Source organism: Serinus canaria, chromosome 3 (genome assembly GCF_022539315.1).
Source record: "Serinus canaria isolate serCan28SL12 chromosome 3, serCan2020, whole genome shotgun sequence".
Lineage (NCBI taxonomy): Eukaryota > Metazoa > Chordata > Aves > Passeriformes > Fringillidae > Serinus > Serinus canaria.
In genome coordinates this window covers 34,148,505-34,172,701 of record NC_066316.1, presented here as the reverse complement: position 1 = coordinate 34,172,701, position 24,197 = coordinate 34,148,505, and the positions used below count along the sequence as shown (strand labels likewise).

Here is a 24,197-nt window from a genome sequence, read left to right as displayed (position 1 = left end):
AGCATGAGGGGAAAAAATGGTGAAAGATAGACCTATTTCAGTTGAAGGTGAGTAAACAACAAAAGAGCAAAGTAATTTACTGTAATTGTCACAGCAAGAAGCAGGTAAGAGGACTGTCCTTTTAGATACTGACATTTCACTGGAAATAAATTTCACTGACAGACCTGAAAGCATTTGTTATCTCCCCATAACACTCTACTAAATGATCTTACTTCAGAATTTTCTCACATTAAACACATGACTAAGATAAAAGACTATTACTATTACAAAGCTAGACTCTTAGGAATAAGCTGGAAAACCTGCCTTTAAAATTGCTACTTTTTAATCCTCTCTGATGCAATCCAAAAACCATTAGCACTAGCAATCATCTAACTACCTCTACAGTCCTAATCCTGTGGTAGCACATTACAGCTTATCCTTTCATTCCTGTAAACTTCCATTATCCATACTTCCATACAGTTTCTGTGTAACCACACTGATTCAGTGAGGAATGAGGTTTAAAAGCTTAGTTTTTCACAGTGGCTGAGTGCTCTATTCTCAACAAAAAGTAAGGTAGATATTCAAGTTCAGCCTGGACTTCCTCTTTATACTTATTTTTCTTTTTTTTTTTTATTTCTTTTTGAAATTACTGGTGCACAGTTATATGCCTCAAGTTACCCACTCATACTTGAAGCTGGTATGCAAATTGCACTTCATCTTTCCTTAAACTAAGAAAATTCAAAAGAGACTTAAAAATTGTATTTACAGTTTTTTTTTAACATTATCTCAAAATTATCTCAAAAAAAACCTAGGTTTGTTTTCCCAACTGATAAACCTTGTTACTTGGTTTTTTTACTGCTCTGAGGAAAAGAAATAAGAAGGTACTCAAGTACATGTTCTATCAAGTTAACAGTAAACCAAGGTGTAAGTATGATTCTTTATAGTTACTGGGGGCTTCAGCTTCTCAGGCTGTGGGTATTAAGTGCCACTACTCACCAAAACCATTACTCTTTCAACAGCATGTTTAGTTTCTATTGTACCAGCAACTTTTAGCAGTTAAGTCATCCTCCTGTGAGACTTAACAAATCTATAGGCCACAGTAGATAGAAACCCCTCCCTATCTTAGACTTGGCTCCTACCGATTCCCCTTCTGCCCCCTAACTGCAATTCAGCTTGCAGCAGATTTCTGTGTTCATAGTACAACCCTGCAAAGATGATGTCCTGTGTATGTGATACTTGACAAAGGAAACTACAGCTCATCACCTGAGACTCCAATAAGTGATTACATGTCAGTCATCAGCCAGCTATTAAAAGCTTCCTTTTAGGCAGCTAAGGCAATACGAACACATGTTGCTTTAAAGGCAGTTTGGAATATGCCCACTCTACACAGCTGACAAGCAGACACATGTCCTTCTGAATTAACCTGACCACTTCCAACTGCTTCTCCAAATAGCTATGAAGCAACATTTTAATTACACTGTATCTTTGGGATTCTGTTCTCTGGGAGTTTATAAGATTCACTTTCTTCACACTCCCTGGCACATGCTATACATCTTACATGTGACAATGTCTACTAAAGAATATCTGAACATGTAGCTTTATTTTTAATCTTCATCTTGAGCATTTTAAGTAATTTTGTGGTGATTGTTTTTTTTTACCTGGACTTCAGGAGAGGTTCCATCTTGTGCCAAAGCCAAGAGAATACTGACACTGGTTTTCAAATGCTGCCCAGAGCCTATTCCACCAACATAGCGATGGAGACAACCCAGAGCCAAGGAATGGCCTGTTCTTGACACAACATCTCGAGCAGATTTTAACCTATCAATGTTTAAATATAAAGAAATCACTTCATTCAGTAAGTTTGTTACACAGAATCCTAGAAGTACCACAAAAGTGCAAAAGACTAATACAGTTTCACAAGCCATCTTACAAAATCTTGAGAAGCCTAAACAACAGCAAAAACAATGTACTTACTATAGATTGCAATGAATCCAGATTACATATAAAACAAGAGGAAAAGAAGGTATTTTAATAATTATTTTCTTTTTTTCTGGTCAGAGCTTGACCTTTTAGATGAAGAAGAGTTTTGAAAGATACAGAAAACAATCCAGATTTTACAAGTGTTTCATAGCAGACTAATTTAATAAGCATTCCAAAACCACTAATGTAAAAAGGAATAAAGAATAAAAAAATGACAACACACACTGAGAAATGACAAACTAGCAAATCCAGTTTTCTATATAGCTGTTTTCCTCTACATAAAGGCTTTTCCAAGAGAGACATTTTATTTTTTTAAACAGAAAGTCTTTTATAATGAAACTAAAACAGAATGAGTAGCATTTTGAATGATCTGGTTGTAGGAAGTTGTATATATTGACTTATTGATTATTTTCCACAATACTGCTTCTGAGTGCATGCATCACTTGGCAATCAGAAGACTTTTCAGTGGGTGAGGAAGGGAGATAAAAGAAGGGATTTCCTAATAACGACAAAGAAAGGGTTTTTTTCCCTTAGTTGACTGTATATAAGAGACATGCATGCTCTTGGCCATCAGCAAACAACAAAGTAAATGCACATCTCAAATATAAAAAATCACTTGACTGTCAATGGAATGAAAACCATTAACAACTTAAAAGTTAATCTAGATAAGAAACCAAGGAAAGTCCCACTAACAGAAATTCAATGAAAGACAGCAAGGATGATGTACTTTATTACAACATGAAAGGGTGAGAAAAATTTAATTACTCAGAGGTAAGAGAGCTGGACTGAGGCTATGCTCATGCACCTGGCCCAGCCAAAAACATGGGCTGCAGCCCTGAGGCAGCTGCATTCTGATACAGAAATATGCTGATGCCCTAAATTGAAGCAAGAAACTGGGAAACATACTATCTTGTTGCTTGTACCAGATCTCTTTCTAAAGACCCAAGATAAACAACAGAATATGAAAAAAATACAGGCCAGTAAATCAGTTAAATCAATGTGTAAAGGTGAAACAGAACCACTATTACATAATCCACATTACAGACATACTTAATGTAAGCTGTGCTTATCTATCTGATACAGTTTAGTCACCTTTAGGTAACTCATCAAAAGCTGATCACCAGTATCATTTCACATTCCAAGTGTTTAACAACTCAGCTTTTATTCCTCACATGAAATAAATCCAAAAGAGAAGAATCTGTTTAAAGGTTTCTTAGAACTATGTAACCATAGGGATCAAGCATGAAAGAAGAGACTAATGAATACCATATTTAGAAAAGGAATCTTCCGAACTACATTAAATTACAAATTACAATAAATTGCTATTTTATTTCATTTTCTAAATTAAAATCAACTTACTTATCAAAACTGTACTGAGCCATTCTAGCAATGAAAGAGGCTTCTCCAACAACTTGAGCCATTCTGCCGAGAGCTTCACCTGCTGCACATCTCAAAATAGGGTTAGGATTATCAAGGGCACCCATTACAAGCGTCAGAGCAGATTTGCGGACTTCTTCTGGTCCTAATGTGCTTTTATTCTCAGCTAAACCCTACATTAAAAATTAAAAAAAAAAAATAAAAGAAGAATAATCCAAACACCCCAAGGCAGGGGAGAAGAAAATACATTTGAGACCATCAAGTGAAAACTATGTGCTTTTGCTTTTGTTTCAATTTGTGGTAGTTTATCCTAAAATAAATTGGTTGAAAATATTTGAAACTCAAAATCAACAGCATCCCGGGTCTCATGATGCTTGCCAATATTCTACCTATTTCACATACTTGAAGACCTGTTCCACCCATCTTTTTTATCAAATGCATTACCTACATGCACCCTAATCCTACCAAATCAAATCTAGGTTTACATGGGACACCTCAGGAAAAAAAACAGAGAAGCTTTAAAAATCTCACAGCAAAAATTCAATAGGAAAACCACAGACCAGTTACATTTCAACAAGAATCACTTAAATTGAATATATTATAGATATATGAAAGTATTTTTTTCTTTATAATCACCTCCTTCCAAACATTTATACAGCCTCTTATACGAACACTCTACAAAACAGTAACACTAAACAGTGCTTTTGCAGTTTCTTTTACTCTGGGTGAAATAATTAAACACATGTAAAACAAAAACACTGCCTGTACTATAGAGCAGCAGTATACTAAAATTACAATTAGATTGTAATTTTCTGAAGTCCTCACTTCAGCTCAATTTTGACAATTTTGTGACCACTTGGCATGGCAAGGGAGATTCCAGAAATCTACCTCGGAATCTACATTTCAACTTGTAGCAATGTAAATCACGTTTTTAAGAACAATGCAAAGAACTGAGGTGCTGTTTTGCCAATGTATTTTGCCAATCAACCAAAGACATGGAGCTCTAGTAACAGCTTAAACTGGGCAGCCATTTTTTGTTTTTACCGTCTTACTTTCTGATTTGATAGCATCAGGTTGCATTTCCAAGTCTAGACACTGAGCACACAGTTGTAGCTGCAGTCAGTGGGAGTGAGCATAAGTACCTAGAACTCTGTGAAATAAGGCAACTAAAATGTAAACCCAAAGCTATTTGTGTATTCAGTTACACAAGCCACATCTGCTCAATACTCTGTGACTTGAGGGGTTTTCTGAGTGTATATGATAAAGTACTTAAATTCGTTGAGTCCAGTGCGAATAAAACCACAGAACTGAAGATGAAAAGACAGTCTGAATACTACAGAATGCTGAATACTATTGAATGCTGATGACTGTAGAACGCAGTCACAAGCCTCATCTGTTCTCTGTACTCACACACGAAGACAAGAGCTCAAGCTAGTATCCAGAAAAAAGTTCAATTCTGGAATTTTCAGATTTTTGAATTCTTGAGTAACTTTATTAACACTCTTCTAACAGCCCTTTGTGCTGAATACAAAGTGATGAACTTGGGCTTTCATTACAAGTTTACCACTCCTACCTTCAAGGCACTAAGAACAGCAGTAAAGATATTAAGCTGCACAGCTTGCTGGCGAACACCTTTAGCCTGCTTGACACATTCAGCAAAGTGATCCAACATCTGTAATCTAAAACAAAGGAAAGAACATAATTGAAGTGACAGCCTTTCAAAATACAAACTAAAGGGCCTTTTAACTTCAGTAACAGAACTTCTGCTTCAGGGGCTGCAGAAGGTATTCACTATAGGTAATAACTGCAGAGCTACTCTGAACATCCCTTTGCTGGCTCTTCTAGTTCATCCACAAATATTTACTATTCCTTTGAAGAAAACACCACTAAGAGGAAGTGAATCTTTAGGTGCATTTGGCTGTATAACTAGAAAGCTATGAGGACCAGAGTGAAAAAATGCTGTCTTTCCACTACCATTTGAAATAGTGTTACCCTTCAGATTTGTTGTTCTGTTTCTATTGTTTTTCCCATTTAACATCCATTCCTGCCCCCACTCCTCCCCAGAAAACATTACTGGGAGGAGGAACATTTCCTTGAAGATACCAAAAACAGTAATGTAATGAATAATTTGCATTCTTAATTACTCAGCAGTTCCCAAGCTACATCTTTTCACCATTAACAACAGGTATAGACCAAGGTGAATTACCCCAAGCTGGTCTCAAGTCTATCCTGCACTTACTACAAAATGAAGTTGATTGCTATGAAAATTTTACTCTGAAATGCTTCTAAGAACTGTTTTCCCTCTGTACTCAGGGACAAATTGCCTAAACTGAATAACAAAATTAGTCCTGACAACTCATAACTCTGTAAAGGTAATGTGAAACACAAAGGAAAATATGTTGAATTCCATTTCCTCTTTTTCATTTTGCATACAATTCCTTGCTGACTATAAATCAAATGGTCTGATTTGTGGCAGCCAAATGAAATTCAGTGGAGGCCCCTGCTGTTTTCAAGGTTGATTTGAAGTTAATTGCAATGAGTAATTTTGCAGGAAATTTTGGTTGCACAGATATTACTACTGTTAAATGCAGTATGAAAAGAGAAGAATCTAGTCTCCATCTCTGAACACTAATCTTCAAAAGAGATAAAACTGTGCAAATCACTTTATTTCTAAAGTGACTACACATATTCTGGAACCCTGAGATACAATGGACATCAAATACTAAACTCTGAATTTAAAGACAGTTGATACCTTAATCAATTCTTATTTCAGGAAAACAAAAACAAACAAACAGAAATCCCCAACACAACAGTACCAGAGAAACAATGCAATAGGTTCTGAAATTGAACACTGATGTAAACTGACCTATGTTTGTAAGAGACATGTGGAAAAACCACACCAAAGAGAGCCACAGATGCATCAATGACAGATACTCCCAAAGGAAGGGGACCAGGCACAGCTTCACCAGCAGGGATGCGCAAATAAATAGAAGAGGGATCATGTTCCAGAGCACCACTTCCAGACGCACTGTTTGGCTGAAGCTGCAAAATTCCACACAACAGGAATACCTCTGAATATACCTCTGCACATAAAATTTGGAACTAGAGATAACCAAGACACATATGCAGTAGTTAAAACAAGAGAACAGCTTACAAGCACCTGAACACATGCGCAGTATCCTCATGCATACACATTAGGGTCAGCTGAATTCTGAATGGTCAAAACCGTTAACAGCTAGATAAAAACACAAACTATCACTTCTGGTATTAAGAGATGAAAATTAAGAGAAAAGCAAGTTAAAAAGAATTAGAAATTAAGAAAAGCAGATTCTGGTACTACTAGTAGCTTCTGAACCATTGAATATGAAGTACCATTTCAGAAAGAAGGTTATTCAGTCACTCTCTGAGCACAGATTTAGTGTACTAAATGGTCAGTTTGGCTATAATTATGCCCTACACAGAAAGAATTAGAAACACTACTAAAATTATAAACTCTCCTATCATCAAGAAAATACTTCCTAACATCATTCTTTCATGAAACACTATTAAATAATAATCTTTTTTCTCTGAAGAAAATTCTATATTCTTATCAATTATTTAATCATGAAACAAAAAATCTAGTAGGTCTGTATTCTTAGAAGTCCAGAAAACACAGCAAGATTTGTTGACACCACTATATAATTAAAAACTAAAACATGACTAAGCACAGGAGAATCATAGAATGATAGAAAGTTAGGGGCTGGAATGGATCCTAAAGATCATCTGGTCCCAAGGCTACCCTGCCATGGGCAGGGACATCTTCCAGTAGAAACAGGTTGCTCAAGGCCTTATCCACCCTGGCTTTTAACACTGCCAGGGCTGGGGCATCCAAAACCCTCATTCCAGTGTCTCACCACTCACAGTGAAAAATTTCTTCCTAATATCTAACCTAAATTCCCCCTTCCAATTTATACCTGTTAGTCCTTAACCTATCACTACAGTTCCAGATGAAGAGTCCCCCTCCAACTTCCCTGTAGTCTCCCTTCAGATACTGGAAGGTTGTTCTGAGCTCTCCGAGCAACCTTCTCTTCTTCTCCAGGATGAACAGCCCCAACTCTCTCAGCCCATCTTCACAGGGGAGGTGCTCCAGTCCTCCTATCAACTTTGTGACCCTTGTCTGGACTTGCTCTCAACAGTTCCATGTCCTCCTTCTGTTGGGGACACAAGAGAAGGGCAGAACCACGTCCTTTATCCTGCTGGCCACACTGCTTTTGATGCAGCCCAGGATTCCAGTGGCTTTCTGGGCTGTGAGCACACACTGCCAGTGTCCCGTGGCAGACTACAGATCTCCACTTACCAAGAGTGCCACTGTTCTACAGGCAGGAAGTGAAGAAAAAAAAACAAAGCAGGGCAGGAGGGAGTGAAAAAGTTCTGTGCACTGAAGACTGCACTGGAAGACTACTATATCTTCCACAACAAACAAAGGAAGTTTGTGAAACTCTTTTTTGCTTTGACATGATGATCTTGGCTCAGAAAGCTTCCCACACCCTTGCTATCAGTCTTGGCTTTTGGATCTGCTCCAATCAAACCTTCTGAGAAACCCTCCTATTATTAGATGGCTGTTGCAGAAGAGGAGTTTTCAGCCAACAACATTGTGTCAACACTTTCAAATGAAATGTAAGATTTCTTACTACACCTATAAAACCAGTTAAATCTTGTTTTGCTGTAACACCATTTGCAATATTGATATTTTGACAGCAGTTTCATAATAAAACATGTTAAGTGGAACCTACATTTCTCCTAATTCAAAAAAACTTTGTATGAGAACAACTTCTAGGCTATGAAGATTGGCAGATGGGAAGAGATATTAAGTTAGGGGTTTTTAAAAGAAATGAGGCTGGTTCACTAAGCATGAGTAGCATTATGCAATTTATATCTCAGGTGTAGGTGGTTTTTAATCAAAACAGTACCCTGTAGATGGAAGCACTTACATCTAAAAAAGCTCTGAAATTTAGACTGAAAACAAGGTATGAAGCTCCAGTTTTAGAAGGCTTCCCCACACACACATCACACAGACAGGGCAGATAGCTCATTCTTCTGGCTTTTTTGTTACCTGATCTTCAATTGACTTATGATCTGTTTCCTGCAGCCAAGAGCCAAGCAGAACACTATCATCATAATGACAAAGAGACCTTAGGAGTGATGTGGTTGTATTAGCAGAGTTGTCTGTCAAAGTAAATTCTGCTACCAGCTCTCGAAGAAGCGCATTAAATGATCCTAGAAGGACAGACATTAAAAAGAATCACCACTGCTTCTTGCGCAAAACATTTCAGCTAGTGATCAGAAGTTATAAATGGGTCATTACTTCAGTTTTTGAGGTAGCCAACAGAGAACTAAATCTGATAATACCAGAGTTGAGAGCATGGCTTCAAATAGAACTGTAGACTCTCAATTCCCAAATCATGGGTACCCAAGTATCTAAATAATAGGTATGACTGGAAACCACTGGAGGTCACCTAGTCCCACCTTCTGCTCAAGCAGAGTCCACTAGAGCACATTACTCAGAATTGTGTCCTTTTCTAAACAACAGATTGGGCCATCCTTACAGGATGACAATCCAGAAGCAGAAAAAAAACCCGTTCATCCACATGATCATGTAGACATAATGAATTAACAAAAAAACCAAAGAAACCCAAAAAGTTAATCTTGTCAGACTGTGTGACAGTGGTTGGCAATTTACTAATAGCAGATCTGTGTAATAGATCAAATCAGGTTTAAAAAGGAAAACATCCAAACCAATCAAATAAAAAAACCTCAAATGTAACCAAAACTAAACTTCCATTGTCACATCTGTTTTTCAGTATACTAAGAAATAAAGTTCTCTATCTTTTAAATAACAATTACTTAAAAAACTATTATTTTATCTCAGATCTCATACCTGAGAGGTATGATCTCCATACCTCTCAATCCTACAAAGGGGACTATAACTTCTATACTCCAAGTGTTACTCTATGAATGCTTTGCAATACTTATACTCTGTAGTTATACTGTCAAGACGACAGACAGAAGATAAGGAATATAGTACAAAATTCTTGGAGATTCCTAGGATTATATTTTGACTCTTACAGCTGCTTCAAAGATATGCATTACAAGTACTAAGCAGAATTTTTTCTTTAACAAAAAACTTAAAAATTTATGTACCTTCATATGTCTTTGGGGGCAATAAAGCCAATATATCATAAAGTCTTAAACGAACCATAGCTGCACTGGCTTTGAGATGAGCTCCATGGGCTTTAATTACTGATGGAATGCTATAGAATTAAAAATGAAAAAGAGAAACCAGAAATGTTGCAGTTACAGAAGAGAGTATTTTCAGATTTCTTTTCACAGGATATAACTCTAGGCAAGGCAAGACAACAGTGTTCAGAGAACCACTCTGAATAACCTTACTCAATTAATGATACATTTTCAGAAGTAATTGTACAGAGAAAACTTCAGTTATAAACTCAATGAACATATGCTGCCATAAATCAGGGACATGCACTTCCTCAGAAGTCCTATTTTAATTACAGGTGGGGCAGGGGGAAGGGGCAGACACCAAACCACAAAACCCTACTAGTGTTCTAGTATTTCAAGACCAGGAAAAGACAAAAGTGAATAAAGAGCAGAAACTGCCTACTTACTGTGACATCATTGTCATGGCACACTCTATGGGTGTCATCAATTTCCTGATCACATCCTCAGTAAGGAGCTCAGGGCAGTGAGCAACAAAGCTTCTCATAGCTAATAACAAAACAGTTTTGTTATTAGAAAACAGAAATTAAACTTTCACTGAAACAAACAAATACAAGACATAAACAAGATACAAATTCTGAGAATATCAAAAGAGCAGCAATTAAAAATGTTTATTCAAAGACTGTGTGATCTGTTCATAAAATTGTATGTCAAAACCAGGACATACTGATGAAAACCTGACACATTTTACTCGTTTTCAAAGCAAGAGGGGAAGTTACAGGCGTTCTCTCTACAATACCTGGGATCATGTTTTGTTTGACTGTGCAGGTATAATCTCAAAGTCTGGATTTCTTACCACACAGAGCTCCAGCACGGCCTTCCAGTGTCACTTGCCAGGTGAATGAATCTCCTCTTGCCTTCTCTGCTTCCAGCTCCTTCAGAGAACGTGGGAACACGTTTCGCCATAGCAGCAACATCTTAGGCAGGTGATAGCGGACAACAGAAGGACCTAAGTAAAAAGAAAAGTGACAGTATAATAAAAATGTGTGTTTAAGTGTGAAAAATCTTCTGTGAAGGCTTTTGCTCTTCAAACTGTTTTTGACTTATTTCACTTCTCTTCCTTTTTGCCCTACTTGGAACAATGAAAACCAAATGAAATTCTTTCTCATTCCTAGGTTGAAAGTGCGGCAAATAAGTACTACACCTCACATCTGCTTGTGGGTATCACTCCTAAAATTGGAAATAGACTACCCTACCCACTGTCATGCCATACAGAACCATGGTCAACTGTCTTTTTACTATCTTTTTATTCCGGCTTCTAATTTTTTTATATCAATTTTGAAGACAGGTTCTTTAGCCTGCTCTACCATGCCCATAAAATAAATAGGAAAACAGCTGATAGTTATTGATTATGTAAACTAGTTTAACAGTCAAGTTTTTTTTTTTGAAACTTCTGAAAAAGATTCAGTGCAAGAAAATTAAAAATATATTGAAGGACAACCACAATAAGAATACACTGTTAGAAAAATATGATGATAAACTGGTAAAAGATTCAATTTAGAGAAACGAGATGAAACACAAATGGTATTTGATGAGAGATCAAAATATTGCAAAATGTATCAGAACTTTATCACATTTTCCTGTATAAAAGAAACTCAAAACAAAACAGAAAAGAACACCACTGCTGCCACTGCTGCAAAAATTCAAGGGTATACTTACAACCTCTGAAAATGCAGCTTGTGATACTACTGTAATGGCAGATACAAACATGAGGCTGGCTTTTTTAAAAGAAAACTGAAGGGCTTTTAAATTGTCAACTCTTCTATGCAGTGCTGTTGCCTACCTAGAGACACACATGCAACTTGCTGGAATGATCACTGGGTTTCATTTACTGTCCATTTCTTCTGCACCACAGTATTAAGGAAGAAAGAGTATGGGTAATTTTGCCCTTTCAGAGAACGACTAAAGGCTGAGTTTCTAAAACCAGAACAGGATTTTTTCTTTTTCAGGTATGACACCTTCTACCACACTTCAGCTTAGATAAGCACTAATATTTCATTTCTCCCCAGCACAACGTTGCTGAAGTAAGTGCACTTACACTCTGCTTCCCCTGTATAAATACTCTTGTGCTGGATAATGAGTCCATTATATGTAAAGACTATTTGCCAGAGTGGATAATCAGAAGTGTTGGACAAGCCTTAAAATAAAAAGAAAAATCAAACCATTTTTACAAACCTAAAGTCATAAGTGCTCCAAGTAAAAGCCATCCAGCTTGAGTCCGCTGCAAGGAGAGCCTGCTGTTCTGCGCAGCAGTTCGTAACAGATCCTCAGCAATACTGACCACCATCTGCACCAGCAGCAAAACACAGGGGGTTTTAGAAACATGAATGAAGCCACTGCAAGCTACTTCTACTTGTTCACTCTTACAGATTGACCTTCCATAAAGAATGAATGCAGATTACATTTCATGCTGATGATTAGTGTTGTTCATATGATAACACAGCCAGTAATATTCACTGCAGCAATTATTTCAGCAAATTTTCAATATTTCAATTTCTCTTCATCAAATTTGAAACAGAGGAGAAGAGCTGTTAAATATTGCAACTGAGATTCTAAAACCATGTGCTCTGGCCACTACTCTCGCACAAGACACAGGCTCAGTTTCAGTAATGCTTTAACTCATTAGCATGCCACCCATTTTGCAAAACTATTACTTGTAGATAAAAAGGGATCTTTTAATACACTCACAGATGAAGCACTCACTATCTCACCTTTCCTTTGGCATGAGGAATGCCTAGGGGACACTGATGCACACCACCTAACAAAGCAGCCATTGCAAAACTGTAGCCACTAACAGCTTCAGGGGAGGTCTTCAGATTGTTGAGCCTTTCTGCACATCTGTCTAAAAATGGAGTCAACTGAAAGGGCAAGGCCACAGCTACACACCGCAAGCACCAGGCAGCAGCCAGTCGAGCAGCCATGCTGGGATGAAGAAGAACTGAAGTTACTGTTTCCAACAGACCTACAGAAACGAGAGGTTGCAGTCTTTAACTTATGATGCACTTTTTAATATACACGTGCTTTTTAATATACACAGACAAGTAAACTGAATCAATACTAGACAGCCAATGTGAAAGTTATGAAAGTCAGAATTAAAGTACTTGAATTTGCTGACTATGCCTTTTCAGGAAAGACAGTACTTGTTACTAGCATTATTCTACTCCCCATCATGTTTTGTCAGCAAAGGTGGAGCCATCAGAGCCACAGCACTGACTCCTAATACTGAAACACTGAAAAGAGGCAGCAGAGCTATCTATATAAGAGAACAGGCACCAGATAAGACAATTCCCATAATATTTTACAGATTGCCAATAACAGAGCAACAATAACACTGATCTTTGGGTTTGCTTCACATTGTAGCCAAGCATATGCCGTATATGTCACTGACTCCTGTACTCTGCTTTTGACATGGTGCTGTCCACCCTGCAGCAAGTTTATATGCTTCTACATTCTCGAAATATCTGTGGCTACCTAATCCCACTTTCTAACTGCACCCTTCAGTCCAATATGTCTCCACACAAACACTTTAGTCCAAATTTTTAAAGCCCCTGCTGCTGCTTGTTTTCTCTGGAGCTATGAACAACTTCTACCTACTGAGTTCACGGCAGCTAACAGAAATAATACTGAAATACAGTCCCTTCTGTTCTTATGGGACACAACTGCCAGAAGGAATAAATATGAGCACTCTTCCCTACTCCAAAGCTGGCACAAAATCAGTATGGGAAGGATGTCATATGCAACAAAACAACAATCTGTATGATGAAATGTCTCAAGAAGCTCGTATTTCCAGTGGAAAAAGCATAGGCCTCCACAAACGCAAAAAACTTAAATCTGTAACACTACAGAATAAATGTGGATTCAAAACAAACAAGAAGAAAATCCCACACCAACCCTAGTCAACTTCAGCCAAAGAACTAATTCTTTTAAAGGGGCCTACCAACAGCTTCATCTCAACAAAATACTTTTGCCTCCCTCCAGAAATTTGATATTTATAGGCAATGTTTTCTAGGAGCAAATATTTCAGACCTTACATAGCAAAGCAATGTATTTCCTATAAAACCATTATTGTAAACAAACCAGTACAAAAAATTACCACTTCACTCACCCTTAAAGTCTCAGAAAGACTCCTGTCCAAACAGCTGTTTAATACTTGGTCAAACTTAACCTAAAGTTAGGGTACTACACACAATGAGGTGGACAAATGTAGTTATCCTGGAGTACTACAGGAAGTACCAATTTCATAGATTAATTTATTTCACATTCATTAATTATTTAACTAGATTTAATAATATTTCATATTCATTGCTCAAATACCTCACTTAACCTATTTCCATTTATTTGCATACCAATAGAGGGTTCTTGAATAAGAGGAGATGCAGTGGCATTCAGACTCTGAACCAGACTACCCAGCTCCTGGAGGGCACACACCATTACATGCTGGCTTGCAGCTACATCAGCAGCTCCTGATTTATTTTCACTGTTAGCATCATTCACTACTGCTTCTGCAGAAAAGAAAACAAGAGTGTCTTGTTTTACTACCATTAGAATCCAATCCGAGCATTCACGGGACAGAAAGTGACAGTTTCATTTTGACATCAATCCTACATTAAAACAAAAGCACAAATCTGGTCATAGTGAAAACTAAGAAAATGAATGTATTCAACAGGGAAAGAATTTTATAGCTATCAACCAAACACAGTTGTCCAAAGACCATAAAAACCAGATGCCCAGCACTAAAGCACTAAAGCACTAGAGGTAGGACAAACAGTGTAACTGTATGTGTGCATCTATACAGTATCAAAATATACAATCTTGATATATTTAGGTTCTGCATACAAATTTGCATGCATGTTTGTTCAGTGAAACTAAAAAAGAGAACTTTAGTAAATAATTAATCACAATTTCTAATCATCTCAGTCTAATCAAATTGAGTTCCTTAATCCCATAGTATGTTCTCCTACAAAATATCCCAGAAGCAGCAACTATCTCTTCAAAAAGGGATTTCAGTACCAGCTTAACTTTTGTGTGTCTACTACGGAAGAAATTTGGAGAATGGTCTCCTGTATTTGAAGGGAAGCAATTACTACCAAGTAAAAACCCTTCCCATTTTTCATCACATTCATGAGAAATCCTCAAAAATATGTACGTTCTTCAAACTATCCAAATACATTAATTTCCTCTAACTTTGACAAGGTGGCAGGAGTATTTTCTGCAACTGTTTCCTCTCAGAAAAAGCATTTCCAATGGACTTGTTTTCTTGGAAGTAGTACTTACAGTAATGAGAAACCTTTTAAAGTTCCATGCCTACCCCATCAAAAAATTTTTACGAGAAGAAAAGAACCTGGAAAAGTTTCTAAATCAAATTCATTTCCATATATTAAGCATTTGTTTTAAACTCCAATTAGATGGCAGCAGAAAAGAAAGATATGTTTAAATAAAAAAATGACTATTTCCAGTTTACTCTTTTAAATCTCCAGCTTGAGCTACTTCCTTTCATAAGAAACAGATGCCAAGAGAGCTTTGTTAATCCTCTTAGTGATGCCACATTCTGCAAAGTTCTGCAAAGGGGTCATATTCTTCAGATTACATCATTTTTATCACAAAACCCAACTGGACATTAGTATGGATACAAGCAGGGGAGACAAAAGGACCTACAAGATCTTGAGCTACAGGATTTTTAACACTGTTAGTAGAGAAATCTGCATGACTTTCAATACAACCTATCGCAAGATAGATGGCAAATGCATAGTTTTCTTCTCCACTTCCATTCTAGGCTCTTGACAGTGCATTTGCTATCTGGGATAACAAGCCAGTGTCATTTAATCACTTCTGAAGCAGAACTCAACCTCTGAACATTTGAGACAGAAAGCAGAACAGAAATGAACTACCATTTTCCATATGAACAAAATTACCCCTCACAGTAGAAGAAGGCTAAAAAATGGCTGCCTCAGTAAAACGACAGTAACTTTCAAGTGGTCTTGAATGAAGAAAAATGGTTCTCACCCACTGCCTTCATTTGTTTACCAATGGCTTGACAGATTTCTTTGGCAGCTGCAATCTGTGCTTTCTCCCCCAGCAAGCTGCCCACAGTTGCTCTCAGGATAAAGGACACACATCTTCGAGAGTAAACAGCCTCCACGTGGGTCTGAGTTGCACGAGGATGGGAGACCAGATCAAGCACATGGGACAGAAAGGTGGCAAAGTTGCGCTCCAGCCACTGCCCTCCCAGTGTTGTAACAAAGACAACGTAGGCCTGCAGATCCAGAAGTCACACAGCAACCCAATTAAAACAGAAACAAAAGACTATGTGAAACTACAGCCAGGCTCTAATGCACAATAGTAGCAACACCAGTTAGCAATAAGCAACTCTAACCTAATGAGGTTTGAGTTTGTTACTCAGCACGAACCAATTCAGGATTCACATCTTTGCTGCTGAAACTCAACTGTCTCCAGTACCAAGAGTAGCCCCTGTACTGTGATGAATAAAATACACTTTGGATGACAGCAAAAAAACGCAGTTCATTGCCTTAAATGTGTCTCTTTCTAAAAAAGATAAGAACACTGCGTAAATAAAAGCAAGATCAACGTGTTCCAGCTCACAATGAAAACCTGGAATATTCACCAAGTTCACCTGAAAAATGCTGAGAAAAAATAAAGGGTTTCACAAAATAACCCATGATCAAAGAATCTGGATACTGGGAAGGTACTGCAGCATACTGAAATACATGATGGGATGAAAATGTCTGAATTTGAATAGATGCTGCCACCACCTTTCTCTCTCAGGCAAGAGGAGCTTCCACATTCAGGAGCCACAAAAGGTAACAGAGCACCCTCTCTAAAAAGAAACTAAATTTTAAAAAGGAACTAAAGTCTTTAACATTCTAAGTTTTCAAATATTTTTATAAGTTAATCTCACCTAATATACACTGATCAAGCAAGTTTTCCTTAGCTCATATTTTAATCCATTGTTACTGCATATCAATAATAGAAGAAAGTAGATAGAGGAATGATACCTCATGTACAACTCACAAAACAGAAGAGTCAAATTAGACCTGTAAATTAACTTACACAGAAATAGAGAACAGAAATGTGTATTTTTCCTACTAAAAGGAATTATATATAAATTTTACTTCATTAAAAAAAAATTACAAACCTGGGTAACACCAACTCGCACTTCCCTATTGACAGATCCTCCTACTTTTAACATCTCTCCACCACTCTTCAGGAATCCAGATCCCCCTCGCAGAAATCCCGTGGCCATGAGCTCCAAGACCTCCTCAAGTGTGGCTCTCTTCACATTTTGCCGCATCACTTTTTAAAAAGAAAAGTAATAATTTGTTCCCAAAGCTCCAACCAACACAGGCAATGATCTTGAAACCAGACTTACTAATTCAAAACTGTCTTGCAAAAAAAAAAAAAAATCTACCCAGTATTTCAGATAACAATTTACTTGCATGCTTAAAAAATAAGCCACTTCTCCCAGGTGGTTTTTGATAGTTTGTTCTGTCTTTTCTTTATATGACTACAACAGAAATTCTGCACTCTTTTTAGCTTATTGTTTGTAAAAACAATCCATCTACAAGCTTCCATCTACTGGAACAACAATGTGTCGTGCAGCACTGTCAATGAACATGGTACTGAAGGTGCCACTAAGCCTGCCAATGTAGACATGGAATCCAGAAGGGCTCATACCTGTTGCTTGTTTTGGTATCAGTGCTGTAGCCATGACTGTCCCCAAAAGCTTTGACACTGCAACTCGCACACCATAGTTTGAGTTTTCCAGAGCTTTAAAGCACAGCGTTGCAACATTCTCTAGTTCAGCTGTCCACATAAACACTGCTTCATTCTGTAATTCCAGCAGACACTGAAGGAAAAATAGCCTTGCTAAGCACCAGGAGACCATTCTTACATTTATCTGAGTATCAGGCTGCAATCATCAGGTTTATTCAGAAAATATTTTAATATGAAAATTTCAAGAATTAATTTAGACACACTATCCCACATGCCAACTATCTTAGCTGAGTAAACAATCAGAAAAGTCATGGAAGAGGCTAATACATGAATTAAAAAATTAAAAGAAAACTACACAAGAACCATGTTACCAAAAACCTCTCCCACTGAGGCTCACAGATAACATATTCTATCTCATACTTTTTTATCAGGTGGGGAATACAGTACCTCTGTAATTAGTGAAAAGTGAAATTAGTCAAATGTCTGAGCCTGCAGTGTGAACTCATAACGACTTACCTTCTCCAGCTAATTATCAAACTTCCCTTTCTGAACAACAGGTCCCAGTTCAACTGCAGGTACTCCCTAGCCACGGCACAAGAATGCCTGTGGCTGGCGAGAGGACACCCACCTTAGCCACTGCACAGCGCACAGCCATCGATCTGTCCGTCAGCAGGGACCGGGCATTCTTATAAATATCACGGTGACAAGAAGCTGCTGCTCCTCCAAGTCCATTGAGGACTTTCTGCAAACTCATCAGGATTTCACTGCGGCCCTGAGACTGCACACACACAAAAACATTGGTGCAAAAGTGTGGACACGGCAGTTACATTATGAATCAGGTGTATACTTATGCATTTTTCTGTTTCTATGCAGGAATGTTTATGCAAACGTTGAAAATGAAGGCATATATAACTGATATGTATCTGATTTTAAAGAGAAGTAATCACCACACACAGCTTTACTTAAAGTCCCTCAGTTGTGACATAAATTGAACCTAGGCAACCCAACAAACTGGCTCTAGGTAAAATGCTTCTGCACTGCCCCACTATTTATCAACTGCAGACTTGGGGGGAAAAAAGAAAAAGCAGGTGATAAGAGAGAATGGGAAGCCCAAGTAAGTTAGTAGCTTCATGCTACACCTGCACACAGGCAGGTACTTACAGTCTGAGAGCACACACACACACACACAAATAAATAAATAAATAAATAAATAAATAAATAAATAAAATGATCACACAGGTAAACAACACAGCTGACAAAAACAGCTGCCACCACAAGACCCACACGGTCAGTATTCCAACTTGTCCCAACAGAGCTATTTGCATAAAATCAGACCCACTGACAGCCCAGGATACATTCTCTCAATATTATGACACACTCTCTCTTTTCAGGACACAATGTATTCTGCTCACATGCAGAGTAACAACTTCCCCAAAATTTAAGCATTCATTATTAATTTTTAACAACTAAATGTTTATTCAGAGTACATGGGCAAAAATCCTAACACAGTAGTGAGAAATGACAGATACAGTCATTTCTGAATTTTAATTACTGACACCACTATGAAGTAACTATAACAATATTCACATGATAAAGTCTAAACTCTCTGCAGTATACTTCAAACTAGCTAGGTAAGTGATTTGCATTCTTCAGTGCAGAAGAAAAACAATCTAGACAATCTGGCAAACAACGCTGGAGGAAGCAGGTTTCTGTTTAAAATGGAATTAAGATCACATGAACAAACCAAAACTTACCTCTGCACTTTTCAGAGACTTTAACAGATTATTCACAGTTTCTGGAAAAGAACTACCTAGCATTCTCCCCATTTTTTCATAAAATGCTCCAACACATGCCACAGCAGCCCTATGAGAAAACAGAGAAAAAAAGTACATATATTAATGTATCATTCAAATGAAAACAAATAGTTAAAGAGAAATGTATGTTCTAATCAACACTGATGAATAAAAATCTATTTGCTATCTACTACTTACACTGTTTAACACAGTCCATCAAAATAATTTTTTTTTGTTTACCAAAACAAAAGCAACAGAACAGTTACCAGCTTTTAAGAACAGAAATGTATTTGAAAGGGTATTATTATAGGATCTATACATAGAATGAAAAATTCTGGAGAAAACAACATAGGCTGAAATCCCAGCAAGATTAGGGTTTTGTGTTTCAAAAAACTGTCTCTTTTCCAAGCAAGAAAGCCTCTAGCCTGCAATATAACCTGACAAATTTTTGTAGATACTGAAATATGGGGTTTTTTCAAGAATAAGAACTTGAAATGCAAAAATTATTGCAAAACACAGGAAAATTTACTGTAAAATCTCTGGATCCAATCATTCATATGTTTTTCTTGCTCTGCCATTTGAGATTAGGAATATTTAGTTATCACCACATTGCAGTTATAAACACAAACTGTTCCAGGACAATCACAGAAGCAGCTCCTGAAAACAAGCACTTTTTCATTACAAAGGAATGAGACTTTTTTTAAAATCTGTAATTGCTGGTTAAATAGTTTTTTAGCAAAGTTACATCACAAACTCATTACAACCTCCCCTTTAAAAGGCATGTGTCCATTAAAAAACCTTCTGGACTATGACTTGGTAGCATAAATTTCAGAGCATATTATAGTAGAAAACACTTCCCACTTACACAAGATCCTCACACAGCTTAAAGAGCTAGAAATAAGAGGACAGTATCTGCCCAAAGAGTGACTATTTCAGATTTTATTGTCAAATCCTATTGTTGCCATAATGTCCAAAGGCAAGACCAAATTTGGGTTCAGGAGACACCATGAACATATGAAGCAGGAAAGTACCAAAACCACTTTTAGTGGAAGTTGTTTGTGGCATTAACCAAATTCCTACCAATGGGACTGCTCTTATGACTAAAGACAAACTGGATCACACATCCATGCACACACATATCCACATGTAGAGAATCTGCCTGAGAGACCTGTGCAGCTTAGCATGGTAGGGGCATAGAAAAGGCAACATCAGAGGGGGAAAAAAAAACTTGAACGTTTGGCTGCAATTCTCTAGGCACAGATAACACTCTGGTTTGACAATCTGCAGGTTCCACCTTTAATGGGATACCTGAGCACAATCAGCAGCAATTCCACTGGTGGAACACCTTCATTAATGGTTATCTTCTCCATGCCATAAGCAGGTGAAGAGTCATAACACAGTACCTTGCCTAGAGAAAACCATTCCACTTTCACATAGACATGTATGTGTCACCTTTGAGTCCTGCCCTCCACAATCTCAATCCAGCACTTTTCTCTGCTACCTATATCAAGCATATGTAACTCCAAACAACCACACAAAATATGAATAAACATAGCATGAACATATACAGGCAGATTCTTCTGTAATATCCAGGACCCCTTTCCCCAAAACATACAGTTTGGTGGGAAGGTAGGCTGCAGTATCATCTTTGCTCTTGATGATGTCATTACACTTGTCAAGTGTCTGAAAAACAGTAAACGTGTCTCCAATGCTGTAGAGAGCAGCCAGATTTTTTGCAAGCAGCTTCCGTGTAGGTGGCCCAGGGGAACTGCTGATGAGTCCTGTCAGCTGTTCTACAAGTTTCTTCTGTTTTTCCTTGACATCTGTCTGTTAACAGATCAAAAATAAATAAGAAAAGCAGTTTAATCCACTGTGTTGCCTCTTACATCCAGAAAAACCTACAAGAAATGGAAGTAAACTTTATACCATTCCCAACTGTATATAACTCAGCAAATTGCTTTTCTCAGGGAGATAGGAGATACATTCAACAACAACAGTGACAGATGCTAAATGCTCAGAATTAGCTGCTGTCCTATTGAATTTTTACTTTTTAAAAATACTTACCAGCTGCCTACTGACCTCCTACAACTAAATATTCAAAATACAAATTAGCACAGAGACTCTTCAGGCTGAATCTGAAACTATACAGGTACCATCTGGCCATCAGCTGTAAACTTTCTCTGGCATGAAATTATTAGAAATGCTTTTGAGAAGAAAGTTTATTTAGAAATAAGGCGGGGGGGAAACATTAAATTACCTTGTTAGCAGCTACCAGCACTTTATCCAAAAATCTCAACCATTCAAAGATAAAAACGGGTCTCTTTGCTTCTGTGATTTGAGCTAATGCTTCCTCATTCAGTAACAAACTATGAGCCAGCTCCATAATGGGTTGAATTCCAATTTTATTGCAAATTTGTGTAGAAACTCTAAAATAAAAATGCAAATATTAGTATAAAGTACAGTACATCAGTAAAAAGCTTTGAAATCAAATGAAAATATTCAGCTTGCTTAGACTTAGCTAAATAGTCCCACATCAAAGCTACTCACATAGTTACAAACTGAGTCCATTCATTAGTATTTCAGGGAACGGAGCTGTAAAAGAGCACCTACAGGCAATTTCAGGGCACAAACTCTCAGCCAAGAAAAATATACCAAAGCTCCTGTTTAAAAAAGGTAAAGGAAACATCTCATTGTCTCCACTTACAAGAAAGAGAAAAATGATTGTTGCAAGTCAAGACTCTTGAGCACACTCCCAAAGCTGGGGCATGAACCTGGCTCCCTTCTCAACACCCTTCAACGGCCAAGCTGAGAAGATGAGCCTGCCACAAGTAGGAATTTCCAGCCAACACAAGTTTGGGAGAAGCAGGAACAGGGACAGGATTTGGCATCACTTGACCTAAGACCCACTAGTCTTGCTTTAAGCGTTGGACAAGCAAGCTCCCTGAAATCCAGCAAGCCTTAGGGGTGACAGCCCAAAACACAAGCAGCAGCCAAACTACTGCAGGTCTCCCCAGCAGGCAAAATCCTGCAGATGGAACACTGGTGATCCTGCTCAATCAATGGGGGCTGGCATCAAAGCACTACCAAAAGCACACTGTCAGTGTAAGCAAACACTCTGCCACCTTCATCTTGGCAAACCACCTGGAGAAAAGTGTAGCTATTGAATGCAGAGCTGACAGAAGGAAAAAAAACACGCAAAATTTACCCAAAATCACAACATTAAATCAACAACCTTCAGCAAAAAGAAACCCCAGAAGCAAAAAAGCAACCCAAGCCCAAAACCTGAATACAGAGATGCTGAAACCAGGCAAAAAAGAGAAAGCAACAAAACTACAGAGTATTATGTAAGACATCAGCTATCAACAGGCATCATCTTTTGACAGCTGCACTGCTCCACTTTTGCTCTCAAGAGCTCTCAGCTGCGTCCTCATTCATGATCAAATTCAACAAATTCTTAAAGTCAAATGAAGTGGCTTAAATCGTTTCTTTTTTAAATAGTCCCCAACTGAGACGTTAGTAAGGTGACATATTAATGCTTCTTTATTAATGATGTATTATTTTAAATCCACCTTAGTGATGAAACAAAAGCATCACAATGTCTTTAATGTTAAGGTTGCTCCCTGCACTTCAGCACTTTGCATATTTCTCACTGCATACAGTTCCAGCAAAGGTGGAAGAGCCCCATATGGAAAGAAGAACACACAGCCCTCCTTAACTTCTCCAAAGACATTTTCCATCAGGTTTTTTGTTTTTTCTTTACATTTATAAAGAAACGAGAAGGCATTGCCTGTCAGTAACTCAGACACATCACCTCAAAACACCTTTACACGAGAACAGAGACACAATGAATGACGGCACTGTGATTCTTTGGATATCATCCCAGACATCTGCACTGCTTGTCACACCCACACAACACATAAGTGCCCATAAGCACCGTTGGACAGCACAGCTCATTATTCCTTTTCCTCCCCACATAAAAGGTTTCATTTACCCCTGGCCATAAGAGCCATGGACACCTTATGCACCTTACCCACTTCATCTAAAATGTAAGAAACACAGGCTCTAAGCAACAAAACGTGCACATACACTCAGCTGTGCTGGTGAAGCACAAGGCATCAGACACAAGAACAATTACACAAATATTCAGCTAACTCGAGAGTCAGTCTAACACAGAGCTACTTACATAGACAATCCAAAGCTCACTGACACTGGCCAAAGTTTTGCTCCAAAAAGCAGTGAGAAGCCTACCGAGTTCTACCGATCCTGGCAAGGATCTCGCTGTGAATGTAACAAGAAATAAATACACTGTGATCTCCCGCGGGATGCAGAGCCAACCCGACCAAAGTCAACCAGCAGCCAGTGAGGTGTGCTGGAGCATTACAGAGATTCGGAAATGTTCAGAGGTACTAAAATTCCTTTCTATTCCCCAGCTGTTTTCCTATGCCTAAATCAACTACTTGTACCTTCATCACGCGTGCACTTCAGTGAAGTGAGAAAGCCGAGAAACAGGCAATTTTAGGCGAAGTCACACACTCCTGAAGGACTCCATCAGGTGAAAAGCTTTTCGTTCCTGGGTCCCCCTATCTGTACTGGCTACTTTATTAAGCTGTAGCAGCTCTCAGGGCACCATGCCTGAGTGCTTTCACCACCTGAAAGCCCCTCAGGAGGTACCGCAGCGGTGCAGCGCCGGCCGTCAGGGATGGATGCTCAGGCAATGCCCCCGAGGAGCCGATTCCGAGGGAGCGATGCCCACTGCTTTCCCAGCGCCGCTTTCCCAGCGCTCGCCCCCCGCGCACAGGCGCACAGCGACCCTCACACCTCGGCCAGCGCCGAGGGGGAGCGCGGAGCCGGCCCCGCTCCGCCGCAGCCACCGGCCCGCACCGCGCCGCCCACGGTCACTTACGCTCCTCCCGAGCGGCGGCCGCGTCCCGCCAGTACCGGGCTACACCAGGCGCGACACCGCGGCCCCGGGGGCCGGTCACGGTCACGGACAGGCGTGGGCGCGCTGCGCCGCGCTCGCCTTCGGCCGCGGCACCATCACCGGCGAGCTCGGCCGCTTCAGCC

General features: G+C 38.6%; 1 protein-coding gene across 5 annotated transcripts in view; it reads right to left on the bottom strand.

Moving 5' to 3' along the window:
• HEATR5B (HEAT repeat containing 5B) overlaps positions 1-24,177 on the bottom strand; it is a 57,497-nt gene extending 33,320 nt beyond the window's left edge. The window contains exons 1-21 of one of the 5 annotated variants that reach the window (XM_050972331.1): positions 24,037-24,163; positions 23,317-23,411; positions 21,681-21,793; positions 21,391-21,559; positions 20,749-20,960; positions 19,095-19,203; positions 17,969-18,118; positions 17,302-17,473; positions 16,763-16,920; positions 15,613-15,862; positions 13,956-14,111; positions 12,321-12,571; positions 11,785-11,896; positions 10,406-10,558; positions 9,999-10,098; positions 9,517-9,626; positions 8,429-8,592; positions 6,203-6,378; positions 4,910-5,015; positions 3,319-3,509; positions 1,638-1,797 (exon numbers count right to left, since the gene is read on the bottom strand). In XM_050972331.1, the coding sequence (XP_050828288.1) occupies positions 1,638-1,797; positions 3,319-3,509; positions 4,910-5,015; positions 6,203-6,378; positions 8,429-8,592; positions 9,517-9,626; positions 9,999-10,098; positions 10,406-10,558; positions 11,785-11,896; positions 12,321-12,571; positions 13,956-14,111; positions 15,613-15,862; positions 16,763-16,920; positions 17,302-17,473; positions 17,969-18,118; positions 19,095-19,203; positions 20,749-20,960; positions 21,391-21,516 (2,856 nt within the window). In that variant the 5' untranslated portion in view covers positions 21,517-21,559; positions 21,681-21,793; positions 23,317-23,411; positions 24,037-24,163. Of the gene's footprint in view, positions 1-1,637; positions 1,798-3,318; positions 3,510-4,909; positions 5,016-6,202; positions 6,379-8,428; positions 8,593-9,516; positions 9,627-9,998; positions 10,099-10,405; positions 10,559-11,784; positions 11,897-12,320; positions 12,572-13,955; positions 14,112-15,612; positions 15,863-16,762; positions 16,921-17,301; positions 17,474-17,968; positions 18,119-19,094; positions 19,204-20,748; positions 20,961-21,390; positions 21,560-21,680; positions 21,794-23,316; positions 23,412-23,596; positions 24,006-24,036 lie in introns of those variants that run through there. The other 4 variants (XM_050972329.1, XM_050972332.1, XM_050972333.1 and 1 more) reach the window with 4 other exon arrangements.
• Positions 24,178-24,197: the final 20 nt, after the last annotated feature.